Source organism: Carassius gibelio, chromosome A17 (assembly GCF_023724105.1).
Source record: "Carassius gibelio isolate Cgi1373 ecotype wild population from Czech Republic chromosome A17, carGib1.2-hapl.c, whole genome shotgun sequence".
Lineage (NCBI taxonomy): Eukaryota > Metazoa > Chordata > Actinopteri > Cypriniformes > Cyprinidae > Carassius > Carassius gibelio.
Genome location: NC_068387.1, coordinates 19,512,927 through 19,527,353, shown reverse-complemented (window position 1 = coordinate 19,527,353; position 14,427 = coordinate 19,512,927). Strand labels below are relative to the sequence as shown.

Here is a 14,427-nt window from a genome sequence, read left to right as displayed (position 1 = left end):
CACCACTGATTACAGACTGTTGTAACTGATTGCTTCCATTTGCTTCAAGACTGGCCTTGGTTCAACAGTTGTGGACTTGTCTGTGATCAACTAATCATGAGCTTTGATTGCACAGCAGAGACTATTATTTGTGCCCTCTCTCTCTCTCTCTCTCTCTCTCTCTCTCTCCATATCAAGTTCTGTTTTTCCTCTAGCCTTCCTTTCTCTCTCACTTTACATTTAAGCCACACTTCCTCCCTGTTTAATTCTTCCCAAGCAGTTTGGGTGCTGAGTTTCAATCAATTCCCATTATTTAGATTAATCCCCAGCTTTCTTAATTCAGTATAGTTGTGGTTTAAAATTGTGGGTTTAAAGTTATCCTTGAATCCACTTGAAGTGGTGTATATTTCAGCTCAAGTGTAGTCAACAGCTCATGTTATTGGTGGCTCTCCTAAGGAAATGGGATGTTGAGTCACAACAAATTGAGTCAGTAACACCGAGAGCAAGTGAAACAAACACTACAGAAAATCTTCAAGGTGCGGTGTGTAACAGAATTACAATCTGTTCATGTCAGTAGATCAAAATAACATTGGTTCATCTAACTAGAAGAAAAAATAATCTGTTTATTTTCAGTTCTGTTTGGTCAACTAGTGGTACAAAATTACACACTGCACCAATTATGTAATCATTGTAAAGTTCAGGTAACTTGATCTAGTTCAGTTCTGTTCACAAAATATTAAAGGAGTATAGCTGCATCTTATTATGAAGGCTACACTCTCCAAAGGTCACATTTGTTGACTCCACCAGTTGTTGAGGATGTTTCATTTCAGAAAAGTAACTAGAAAATTGACTGTTATGCCTTGTGAGGTGTAAATATTGTAATTTAGAAAGTAATGGTTGCTTTCTGAAATGAGGTGGCCTTTAGTGACGTACAGTATGTGACCGACCAGTGACCATAAGAGGGTGCAGTCTTTGAAATGAGACGGAGAGTTTGTTAAATATTGTCTCATAATTTCTACCGATTTTATCTTGATTAAAAAAAAAAATAATAATAATAATATATATATATATATATATATATATATATATATATATATATATATATATATATATATATATATATATATATATATATATATATATATAATGGACACCTTGATTCTCAAAATTGTTGCTTTGTCATTTAAGGTACCATATACAGAGATCATTTTTGATGCTTAGTAGTTATCATAGTTTAAAATTTGAGATATAAAAGTAAAATTTTATCTGTCACAGGTTGGCATTGTTTACAAAATCCAAGATGCAATCTCAAAACATGGAAACATGGCAACCCTTCACTTTAGTGGGGTAATTGAACTGCCCTGGAGAAGATAAATAAGATAATTATATGTGAGCCCTCAAATGGATGAATACATCCTACTTACCTAATACCTACTGCCTGCAGTTCTATTGTAGTCACAATACACAACATTAGTTTTCATTGCTTGATTTTTGTGTTCAGGTAAGAATTTGTAACATAAATTGTTGGAAAGAGTTTTGTGTCTAACATTTGCTTTGTAAGCCAGTTACAGGGAAATGTAATTACTGATAATTCCACAACTGTCCATTAAAATTGAAATATGAGAATCTGCACACAAGTTCATGCTTGAGCCACATGCATGTTTGAGTTCATACAGCAGGTCATAGAGGCAAAAGAGACCCATCCTAAAAATCCCCAGCAATAACATGGATTCGCATCGGATCAATCAAAAATATATAAATTTCTTGCAGATCTATTAAACAGGGTTGTCTAATGAAGAGAGCAAGTGCTGCGTGGTGCACATTAGGAGAAATCAGTCCAGCTATTCATTCAGGTGATGCTTTGCCTGGAGGCAAGTACACACCCCTGTTGCATAATTTAGTGGGCGCTCTTAGACATCATTATTTGTAACTCAGATTCTGAAAAATCGAAATGTCCAACAAATTCTCCTTTCATTTGGTTATCATGTCATGTGTGGCATGTCATTTCCAAAGCAAACCTAAAAGTTGTAAAACAGCAGTACCTTTTCATATTTTATGATACATTAACATTTTAATTTGTAGCCACATTTCAAATGAGATTATGGAGCTCACAGTTGACGTGTTATTACTTGGGATTATGCAGCAAATACCAGTTCATTCTGTTTATATTGGCTCTTAAACAAAAGCTTATTCCTTTCAATAATTGGAAAGACGATTTTATAAAACGAAATCATGGTATTATTTGAAACACCCACATTGCAAAGAATAAATTGTTTTATTTGGGCTCATTAATATCTCACTGTTGTTAATTTATTGTTTTGTAAATGCTGAAAGCTCTTAAATACTCTTAAAATCCTTGTGCTGTTTTGATGCCTTGCTTTTGGAGTTTTGCTGTTTTCACGTTCTCCAATATTTACCAGATACATTACAATTGGCTCCCATTCAGCACTACTATATGGACAAATCTCCCTTTAGTTTATTTTATGTATTTATTTTTTATTTATTTTTTTGGTAACCTTTTACAATAAGGCTAATTTCTTTTACATTGGTTAATGCATCAAGTATCACAAACTTAAAATAAACAATAATCTAGGTTACTATGTCTGTGTGTGTATATATGAATGACTTGTATATAAAGTATACAGTTGTTCATTATTATTCACAGTCATTTGTAATACATTTATGTTAATAAATACAACATGAAGTCTAAAAAACAATTATATGAATTATGCACATAGTTTATTATATATATTAATATAATAGTATAATATATTTATTTAATAAATGTTGGTTCATTGTTTGTCCATGATAGCTAATGGTGTAATTCAGGGTAATAATTTGAAACTCAACTTCCTTTATTTATTGAGAATTCACTTCACTATTTAATGGTTTATGAGAATGTTTCAGTCAGTATGTGTGTAGAATATGTGTGTTTGAATATGGCTTCCCATGTTATTAGTGACAAGCCATGGATTTCATGACCCCCTGTGAATCAGATGTAATGATCAGAGGTCAGGAAATCAGAAACCATTGCAATAAGTGTGAAAAATTAGCACATCCTGCTGTTTAAAACTTTTGTTTTTATGATCACTTATTTTTAACCTAGCTTTTTATTCACAAGCTGTACAGCATACACAAACCCTTACTGCAAAAGTATGACACTAATCAAAGTTGTGGTGACTTGTGAAGTGGATAGGAAACATTTATGGAGTGGATTTTGGTTCCTCAAGCTATTCTGATGCTGCACAGCTTTGCACAATAGGGTAGGTGGGTAATTTGTTAAGAAGATTTGGTTTCCACTATCAGTAAGCGTAATGCTGTGTTTATTCAATTCATTCCTACACACCATTCCAACTGTTTCTTTCAATTTAGGGTGCAACTCAAGGCCCATTGTGAGAGATCAGGACTGCTAGAACCCTCCTGCATGCTGAAAATAATATCCCAGGCTGCCACCTATGTCCGTCTGCCATCACAGCGTGCCTCAATCCATGTCCATGCCTGTCTCAGTGAGATTATGTTGTTTAATGACCTCGGTTACACCAGAGGTCATAAACTTTTTTAGGGAATAATCTAGGTCGAATTCCATTTAATCTCAAATAACAAGCATTTGTGGAATAATGTTGATTACCAATATATATATTGGCCTGTCATATTCATTTCTAAAAAAAAAAAAAAAAAAAAAAAAAAAAGTCCTGGTTATTTTAAATTAAAAAAGTATACATTATACACAAAAGTATACAGGGACTTAAAAGTAGAAAAGTGAGACACTTACATTATACACAAGTTTAAATAAATAACATTTAAAGTTGTTAAAGTGTGTTTAGGACATTTTAGGTTTTTAGCCATTATGCTGTTCTTTGTATCTTCTGGGTTTACTTTGGAAACCATGATAATTTTAAAATGTACAGACTGATATATTTTTTTTTCTTTTTAAAAACAAAAAAACAAAAACAAAAAAAACATCCACATTATGCCATAAGTGCTATCAAATCATTGTAACCCCTTAGCATTCATTTAAAATGTGCCTAAAACACCTAAACTGCCATTGCAGGCTGTTCTTGAACCATTTGGACTATATGAGTATACTGTATGTATTGAGTTATGGAACTTTGAGCACAATGACAAAAAAAAAACCCAAAGCATTCTATAAACAGATGCCTGCATATGACTATAGCTGGTAAACAATGGGATCACAACATGAAGGCTTGTTGGTGGTCTGATAAAGACACTGATTGTACTTGCTGTGTTGATTGCATAATTCTAATCACAAGGATTTCAGCTTTCCAAAGATAACTTTAGCTTTTTTTTCCCCACCAGCTTGTAGTGAAGAGAGTAGCTTTCTGATACTGGTGTATGGACACTGGCAATAATAATGGAATTGCTGTATGAATTGACTGTAATGAAGCGTGCAGTCAGATGGTTCTCTCCAATATTTATTTATGATTATAAATTGGTGCTGCTCTGAACCCAGCGACTGAACTCATAAAGCAGCCTGGCGCTCCTGGCCTTTCCCTGGGTCTCTGCGGTAGGACAGAAAGAGGTAAAGAATGAGGGTTTATTCTCTAGCTCATTTAGAGTTGACCACACAGCCGGAGGGCCCAGATGTACCGATTTAATGGCTAATTACTGTATCTCACACACACTGCCTGATGGGAGTGAAAGGTCATGCTGAGGAGCTCGGGGTGTGAGTTTATTGTGTTATTTATGCATGTAAATTATTACCCACAAAATTGCACTACTCAGATACTGTGAAGCCAAACTAATGATGCAATCCATCAAAAAAGAACCTAGTTCTATCCATATATGATGTAATTGTAAACCCCTTTTAGAAAAGAAAGAAATAAATAAATAAAGAAAGAAAGAAAGAAAGAAAGAAAGAAAGAAAGAAAGAAAGAAAGAAAAATTTAAACTTGAAAACTTTTTCTTTCATTCTGCATGATATTTGATTATCCATGAATATCGGGGGGGAGGGGGGGGGGGGAGTTTCAAGACACTTGCATGATATTACTTTGTAGGCAACACTCTAGGATGAGCTTCATTTTGTTCTAATCTATCTATCTATCATCTATCTATCTATCTATCTATCTATCTATCTATCTATCTATCTATCTATCTATTTATTTTTTTTAGCAAAGGAAAAGAAGTTTGATAACATGAGTGATCAATCACACGCATTGCCCTTTGACCACTGAGCCAATCATTTTGTGAGTTATGGGTACTACTAAATAATACATTTCATAAATGTTATAAGCACTTGAGCCATGATATAAAAAGGCAGAACTGCGTGTATAGCATCATATGTTCATGTAGAATGGTTCGGATATGGAAAACAGACCAGATCAGGTGAAGAATTATCGTAAAATTGGTCAGTGGTGGTATTAACTCTAGAGGCTTTTTTTTCATTGTCGTGCTATGGCTCATTGACACCTGCTCAGAGCTCTGAGAAGGTCTCATTTCAAAGCCATAATAAAGCTGCTATCTTCACTTGCTGCTGGGGAGTGTACTGGGTGTGCAGCTAAGACGGAAACAAAAAGTTTCTGCATAACTGTGTTATGTTAACTTGAGCAAAATGTCAAAATATTTGTAGGTATCAAAAGAACATATTTAAAAGTTTTTTTTAGTTCTGATTATTAAAACCGTAACAGCATTTAACAATTAAGTTGAATAATGTTATAGCATACAGGCACATATAGCATATTGGTTATTTCCCAACAATCATAGAATGTTCCCTTAACATTAGTGCATGGTTTTCTTTTCTTTCTTTCTTTTTTTTTTTGTGTGTGTTTGTGTGTGTGTGTGTGTGTTTTGAACCAGTTCCTACTGTTCGAAAACAATATTTTTAGTTTTTTAACTGTAACTTAACAATGAAACCAGCTCTTTAAAAACCTCAAGCTGGGTTTAGTTATTCTCCCTTCAACTTAAATGTGTAAAACATAGAGCAGAGCCCTAAAGTCAGTCGATTAAAGTGAAACTGTAACATGTTGACTTAAGTATATAAATAAAGATCTTCTTTCTAACTAAAATTATTGCAGTTCACAAGCAAATGCCAAACATGTAGCCTCTGTATATCATCTATCTTGAATGCAATTCTTATTCATATCTTTAATAACAGCATTAAATAATGTTGAGATATTCTATGGTGAAGATACTTTTCTCATCGAAGCAGATCTACTGCAGTGTGAGAAAACAGTTAGGACATTTTATGTCTCTGTACAGGAGGACAGTAAAGGAAATCAGCTCTGATGCTGAATTTTCTAATATAATTCCAGTCCTGCAACCAAGGTTTGTTTTCAGCTGTTTGGCAGGAAGTGTTTGCTTTCAGTCCTTGTGAACTGAGCTGTTAAGTAAAGATGTGAGATGCTGAATCAAAGAGAATAACTTGAGGTCTCAAATTAATAGTGGTGATGAGAACAAACGCCACCTTGTGGTGCTTACTTTCCTTACTCCTCTTTAAACAGACACACAGTGTCCTTCCATTCCTTCCTCCATTTCTTACTTTGAACTCACAAATATATATTGTAAAAAAAAAAAAAAAATGAGGAAAGAAAAAAGGGGCACTTGACATTGAGATCCACTTACTAAATCATCATGAGCTTAAATCCTAGTAATAAACAGAAACTAAATAAATCATAAAACATTTTAGTTTTACTAAGCAATACAAAAGGAAGGAGATATTGTTCAGAATATAAATTACATAATGTACAGTTTGTCTTTTGAAATACAGTGGGTTTGAGAGCCAGATCTAAATACAAAGGAAACTATCAGTTTAAAATGATCATTTATGGCATGTATCAGACTCTGGAACACTGTTTTTGCAGTACGCTGTGCTATTGTTTCTCCTTTCAGAGTCTCCGAATCCAACACCTCCATTAGGGGTGTAAATCGGTAGGATGCTAAAGTCCCCCTTGAGCAGCTGTTCATTATTCAAAGAAACTATTTGAAAACTAGTTTCAGTCATTTCCAGAATAGAGTTATCCTTTTTAGTTCCTGCTTCACAATAGTCCTCTTTTCTTCTGCCCCGACTGTATTTCCATTTTGATGAATCTGACCTTCCCTTCTTGTGCATGTGCCAGCAGAATATGCTCAACAGGACCACAAGGACCACAAGCACTGCCCCGCCAATCAGGCCAGCCAGTAGGAAAGGCGAGCTGGGGTCCTGCTGGGTCGTTTGCTCTGGGCCAGTGGCATTATCGCCGGAGTGAAAGGAAGCAGACTTTGTCGTAACCTCTGAGCAAATTGTATCGTCTCCCGTGTGGTAATTATTGAACGCATCCAGCGGATCCACACAAATATGATAAGTGGACTTAGGCTCCAGGTTGGTCAGTGTGATTCCCTCACGATCACCCTGCACAAGCGACTCCTGCATGGGGCGGGTTATCAAACTGTGACCCTGTTTGACCCAGGTTACCTTATACGCTGTAACGGTGAACGTCGATACCCAGCTTACCTGAATGCACGAACCATTTAGCACCACAAAGGAAACTCGCAATGATTCCTGCATCGGGCCGACAGGGTCATTTGTCCTCTGCTCCCATTTTTTGCTTGCAGTCGGTGGTGGAAGGGTGATACGTGGAGGGTTAGGTGTAGGCTGGGAGTGTGCGGGTGTGAAAACCGTTTGAGTGGCTGACTCAGCAGTGGAGGAAGAGAGCAGTGTGGGCTGTGGGACTGTGGCGGTGCCGTTAGGACACTGGATGAGCTCCAGGGTTAGCTCTCTGATTACCATGCCACGTACCCTCTCTGGTTTCTGGCACATGAAGCCACGGACATTGAGGGTAGCTGGCAGGGACTTTAACCACATTATGACCCATTTAATGCTGCAGTCACAGAGCCAAAGGTTGTTTCGAACAGTGAGCTGTCTCAGACCGTAGAGGCCGTCAAAGACCCCCTGTGTGAGAGACTGCAGCTGGTTGTTTGAAATATCCAGTCTCTCCAAGCGATGGAGGCCGCGAAAGGCTGTCAAAGGAATCTCATTCATTTGATTATCCTGCAAGTTGAGCTTGACTAGAAACTCAGCTGGCAGGTTAGGAGGAGGAACCGTTAGGGAGTTACGTGCCAACGACAATGTTTTGAGATTTACAAGAGTCTGGAGAGCCCCGGGGGAGATGCCCTCATCCATGAGCAAGTTCCCATCTAGGAGGAGGAGTTCGAGGCCCGTCACATTCTCGAATGCATCCTCGGTTATAAGTGCAATGCGGTTCTCGTCTAGCCGCAGCTCTCTTAGCTCCTCTGGGAGCCCGATGGGGACGCTGCTCAGGTGGTTCTTGGTAAGGAATAGGGTCTTGAGACTGATGGCCTCCCTGAAAGCCCCCTCCTCAACACCTACAGTGGAGATGGAGTTGTCATCCAGATAGAGCTCCTCCAGGCGTAGCAGCTGCGCGAGGGCGGCCCGGGACACCATCTGAATGTTATTCTCCTGCAGGTGGAGCACCCGCACATTTTTGGGAAGATTGACAGGGAATTCGTCAAGCTGGTTGCCATAGAGATACACCGTCTCCACAGAGGCAACGTTGTGCATTTCTAAAGGAAATCCAGCATTGTTGATTTGATTGTTGTGGAGGTAGAGGGTCTTATAACCCTCTCCTAGCCCCAGAGGCACTGACGTTAGACTCCTCTCATTACAGTAAACAAAGGTCCTGTCACAGCGGCACTCCTCTGGACAGGTTGTGGCCCAGGAGAAATGCATGTGAAGACCCAGAAGTATCGGTATCCATGGACTGATCAAAGTAGGCAGGTCTTTATTCCATATTTGGATCTGTACCTCCATTTTGTAAAAAAAAAAATTGAGAACAACAGCAGTGCATGTAATAAAAAAAATACAAATAAAATCCACCACACTGGAGTTCTGAGCAGATCCAGAAGTTCGCCCCGTTGGAGAGTATGTGATGTTGAAGTTGCTGGGTAATCCTCCTGTAATTGCCTGTCCTAAGCTCCCCAACACAAGAGCAATAGTCTCATTAACTTGTGCAACTCCCTCTCATCCCTCCGTCCACGCTTGGGTTGGAAATGATAGGAGAGCTCATCACATTGTCAGTCTGAGTTTAGGGAGGGAAGATTTCAAAGTGTGAGGGCCTGAGCAGGAAATATGGAGGACTCATCGAAGACGACCCCCTCTCTCGTCACAGCTGGACGATTCTCATATGGCACAACCTTCCAAACAAGTAGCATTTTCAGCCACTTACCTATTTTAACAGAAAATAAAAATAGATTAGATGTTATTTCAATGTTAAAACTCGTAGTATCTGAATCTGGATGTTTATATAAATATATATGATTTTACCATACCAAACTCCTTTACTTGTGGTAAAATTACTGTAACAGATGCAAGTGTATTATTGCCAACCATCTCATGGTAATTCATACATACTTTACAAGGTGGCTTATTCGTACGAATTCGTACAACCATACTCGTACAAATTCATACGATTTTTGCCAAATCGTACATATTTTACGGGTTGCACAACTTGTATTCATTTGTACGAATTACCTACACCTAACCCCGCCCCTAAACCTAACTGTCACTGGGGTTTAGACAAATCGTATAAAATCGTATGAGTGAGGTCGTACCAATCCGTACGAATAAGCCACCTCGTAAAATCCGTACGAATTGGTCGTGAGATAGCGTTGTTATTGCGTTATAATGAAAGAAATGGTTTAAATCTTTGTTGTCCAAAAGTTATTCTACTAGGAAAACTATTCTGCTTATCTAAGTATCTAATAAAGTGCATTATCTTCACCCAGGGATGTTTACAGTTACCAAGTAACATGGCAACTTACTGCATTAATAATAATATTGAATGTGTAAACATGGCTCATTCATAATTTACATTTGATTGGTCTGTTTTCATAAAATTGATTTTAATTAATTTTACAGAAATAATTAAGAAAGAAAGAAAGAAAGAAAGAAAGAAAGAAAGAAAGAAAGAAAGAAAGAAAGAAAGAAAGAAAGAAAGAAAGAACAGCAAGCCGTAAAGCAGGACACTGCTCCACACTCTGTGAGGAGAAAGTGGTGACTGGTGAAATCAGCATCTCTGTGCTCTCAGACTTGTAAAGGGCACTGAGGTGTTTAATCTGTCAAATGCCATGATGATGGGCAGGTCTGTTCTCCAATGTTCTGGCACAGAGTTCTCCTCTCAGTAATAATGATTCTGAACCTGGGAGCAGTGAGAGGTGCTCTATTAAATCAGTGTGGAGTGCCTGAGTTTGAATGGGAAAGAAACACAGAACTTTCCATGATACAGAACATATGATAGTCAACAAGACACTGATATCTCTTAATCCTCTCATGAGATGCATCTGCCATTTTAGCAGCTGTCTCCTTCATCGCAGATTTTAGCCATGCAGATCAATTAAGGGTTGGGTCATTGGACATTTTACATGGTAGAGAATAAAGGTTACAAGTTATGTAATCATGTCAGATTACAAGATCTAATGAATGTCAGCCTGATGACCTGAATATTGGATGTGCATATTTCACAAATTAATTTTTTGTAGCCATTTTGAATATCATCTTTGCATCTTAATATGTCAGTCTTCATCAAGGCCTCACATGGCCTCACCTATGATCACCATTTTGTACTATTGTTCTTTATTGCTTTTGCACTATATTGTTTAGTGTATATTGTATTGTTTGCACTGTGCGATTTCCACTGGTCTTGCTGTATGGATATAACAATTATATTTTATTCTGTTCTATTCTATTCTGAAAGTGTGCATTCCTTTGTAAGAAAATAGTGCTTTCAATGATCTTGAAGGATTTGTTTTCTTTCTCATTGTATATTTGGATTGAACAAACCAAGGTCCAGTATAGTAGAGAAGGCCGTTTGTGCACTCCAGCCTTTACTTATTGTTTGGCTACATGGATACAGGAGTTTATCTGCCATTATACAATGGTTTTCAGGTTTTAGTCATAGAATTTCTCTTAGAAAACGACTCAGTTGAATATAGCATACTCCTGATTTGATGATTGAGCTGATGGTTATGCACACATGGAAAATCAAGTGCTTGTCATCTCACTGCTATAAACACACTTCTGAAATATTCTCTTTTACCCCCTTTTTTTCTATTTGTGAGAGAATTTATGTTTGACCAATCTATAAAACTAAAACCTTAAAACTTTTTTTTTTTATACTACATTAAAAACCTGCACACTGGTTAAACAAAAGGTACCCTATACATTAACAATTATGCTAGATTTAAGAGAAAATATAATTTTACTGTTAAAAATGTTTTGTTTTGTCTTTGGAATTTAAAAGAATGACAGTGTACTCTGGTATAGGTTACACTGAGGCTGAGCACAATCCATGCATGTTTATTAGACAGTTTATTGAAGCCAATTTTGATTAACTTTAATTTTCATGTGGCTTTCTATTTTTCCACCTTTTTTATTGTTGTGCTCAGTGTACTATAGAAGTTTCTCCCAAGAGCGCAATTAATTGAATTTGTAAATTAATTTGGAATCACAAACAGTTCCTAGTATCTTTACTGTCTAGGTTTTTTTTTTTTTCTTTTTTTTTTTTTTTTTTTTTTTTATTCCTCACCTTTTCTGAAGAGGTTTCGACCCATCTAGGCAGCATTTTAAAGTCGTTTAGTAGGCTATCTTCTCTGGGGCGAGTTCTCAGAATAAATATCCCCCAGAAAAACTACAATATAATTCCAGACCGCAAACAGAGTCAGCCCGACGATCCTTTAGTCCGGATGGTTTAAAAAGCGTCATTTTGTCGAACGGTTGACCGTTGGGAAGATTTGAAGTGTCTGCGCAACATGATGCGCCCGAGAGCCGCTGCTTCAATCCCGCTGATGCGCTCCCGAGTTCCGCGCTTCCTTCACCAATTGCCCAGAGCGCGTTGGACTCCCCACTCTCTTTCACTCTCCCCCCTCTCACACACATTTACACACTCCTCTCACTTTCTCGCAACCAAAGATGTTACACTTCTTTTTGATTGTGGTCCGAATCCTCTACCATAATTGGTTTCATCTGATTGTTTATTCCAAAAGCACTGAGCTCCGTATCCTTTTGGAAGCTGTGGGAGGAATTGCAGTAATGAATTCGTTTGATAGCTCTCTCTCTCTCTTTCTCTCTCTCTCTCTTTCTCTCTCTCTCTCTCTTTCTCACTCACTCACTCACACTGTTCTTTTATTATATGTTGTGGTTTAGATGCATTTAGTGTTTGCTCTGTGTAGCAATAATTAATTTTAGTTTATGTATATATGCTGTACATATGTATATAGAATGCTTTTAGCTGGAAAAGGATGGGTGCTTCTTAAAATAGGAAATCTTCATCCGAGTCCTAAGGTTCCATATCTTGGCTGCCATGTCAATGAATGAAGACCATCTCAATTTAAATTAGCAGAAAATGAGTCTGCACTGAGCTCATCAAATTTTGTTGTGAAAAAAAAATGGATTATAACCTTAGTTTATGTTTTCTTATGTTTAGTTGTAAAATCATCATAGAAAGCTAAACTGCCCATTATATAAACACTGGGAGACCACAGACGGCTCACTGTTATTCACTGTATTGCATTAAAGGAAAGTCAGATTAAAAAACATTTTCATGAATTAATTATGAAATATTAGCATTGTGCCATAACCACAGGAATGAAAACATTTATGACGTTGCCATGTGGACTTTCTAGACCGTCTTATTCTAGTATTTAATGCTGAGTAGATACTCTCTTACTCCACTTATATGCTATTACAGACTGGCTTTTAGTCTGTGCATGTCCAGTAATACAGCTGTTAATCTTTTATGGATTATTTCGTTAACATCTGGTAATCTGTTGGTTACAAACTCAGTTGATAGCCTTTTGTGTAATAAATGGGGAAATCATGCTATTTTATAGTGATATTGAAGTGAGAAATGTTCTCAAGTTCTCTTCAAGTGCGTAAGAGTTGGAAAAAGCAAAGGCCACAAGCTGAGATGAAACACTCATATAATAAGGGTTCAGCTTTCATCGGCTATCATGATTTATTCAAATGGTGCAATAAGATGAAAAAAAAAGATGAAAATCTAAAGATATTTTACACAAAAGTTAATTTGTTTCTGACTGAAATCCGTTTGCAAAGAAAAGTTTGTTCGAAATGGGTCATGGAAGGCCAGAGTGATCACGATCTAGTGAGCAATGAAAGATCAGTAACTCATTTCCTCCTGTGGCTCAAACCCGAACCGCCTCTTTCCTCAGAGAAAAAGTGAAAGGATACAACCCTTTAATGAACCATCAAACCAATGCTGATTTGTTCTACAGGACACAAGGCACTCAGAAATGAATCTGCTCTCTTGAATCTTAAGATCAGTCCTTTAATCTTTTGATGCTTTCTGCCTCACATGAAACATTAGTCAAATTCAGTGCTAAGATTATAGGGTTACTGTTATTTAGCTACAGTTACGTTCACCCAATCAATGAAGGATATGAGAAAACCTATAAATGACAGGAGGATAGCATAATTGATAGCTTATGGATAAGAATCGCAACAGTCTAGTTACAGCAAGCGTGATCAGTTTCTTATCAATTTAAATTCATTAGTCACAGATGAGAACGGAGACTATGGGACTTCAAACCAATCATGGTAATCATAGACAGCGTCCTTTTGGACACAAATTAGATATCAAAGAATGTACACAACCCTCACACTCCACATTATTTGTATTATGTTGCTTTATTATCTTCCATCTTTCTTTTCTATTTGAAGTTGCGTTTGGTTTCTTAGTTCTGATCTGACCAAAAGCTGTTGATTTTTCTGACAGGAGCTCAGTCTACAGAATGCTAAATTTGAATATTTTTTTTAAAGCAGGCTGTTGGACATTATAATTAAATGATGTGTCATGATATGCATTCACAAATGAATGTATTATGAATTTGCTATTTAATTGGCAATGCCAGTATGGAAAGTGCTTATATCAGACTGGATTATGCAGATGAAAGCTTGAAACAGACGTCAAACAAAAGCAAAAAACAAACAAATAAATACGTATAAAAATAACATATTCACTATTTTGCAGATTTCTGGCAATGGTGTTTCACTAACCCTCCTACAGACAGATAACATTGGCTATATGATGCAGGCTAGTGCTTACATGGGAAGAATATGCTAACTTTATTTGACCTAACTTTTGGTAAGAACATAAAGGACTCTATAATTGGATCGCAAGTTAGAAATGAATAGTTTTTGAGAGCAAATTATAAAATGTTGTGGTTTTAAAGCTAAGGTAAGGGAGTATTTGAAGTAATACATTTCACTGGCTGTGGTAGCTGCAGTACAGTTAGCCGTTGGAGGTCAGTGACAGACTGCTAGTCAAACACAAAGCTTCTTTCTTTTTGTATGTGTCTATCTGTTAAGAAACAAAAAGAACACTCAGAACATTAAGTTACTCGAGTCAGGTAGAAAAACAAACATGTTTGTCAAAGCAGGGGAGCTGGGGAAATGGCCAAATGCGCGTTCAATCACCGGCC

At 37.1% G+C, this 14,427-nt stretch overlaps 1 protein-coding gene across 1 annotated transcript; it reads right to left on the bottom strand.

Annotated features, from left to right (window-relative positions):
- Positions 1-6,531: 6,531 nt before the first annotated feature.
- LOC127933477 (leucine-rich repeat transmembrane protein FLRT2-like) lies at positions 6,532-11,990 on the bottom strand. The gene is made up of 2 exons (XM_052530508.1): positions 11,517-11,990; positions 6,532-9,158 (listed from the first exon to the last, which is right to left on the bottom strand). The coding sequence occupies exon 2, from the start codon at positions 8,741-8,743 to the stop codon at positions 6,755-6,757; it is 1,989 nt and encodes a 662-aa protein (XP_052386468.1). The 5' UTR covers positions 8,744-9,158; positions 11,517-11,990; the 3' UTR covers positions 6,532-6,754.
- Between the last annotated feature and the right edge of the window lie 2,437 nt (positions 11,991-14,427).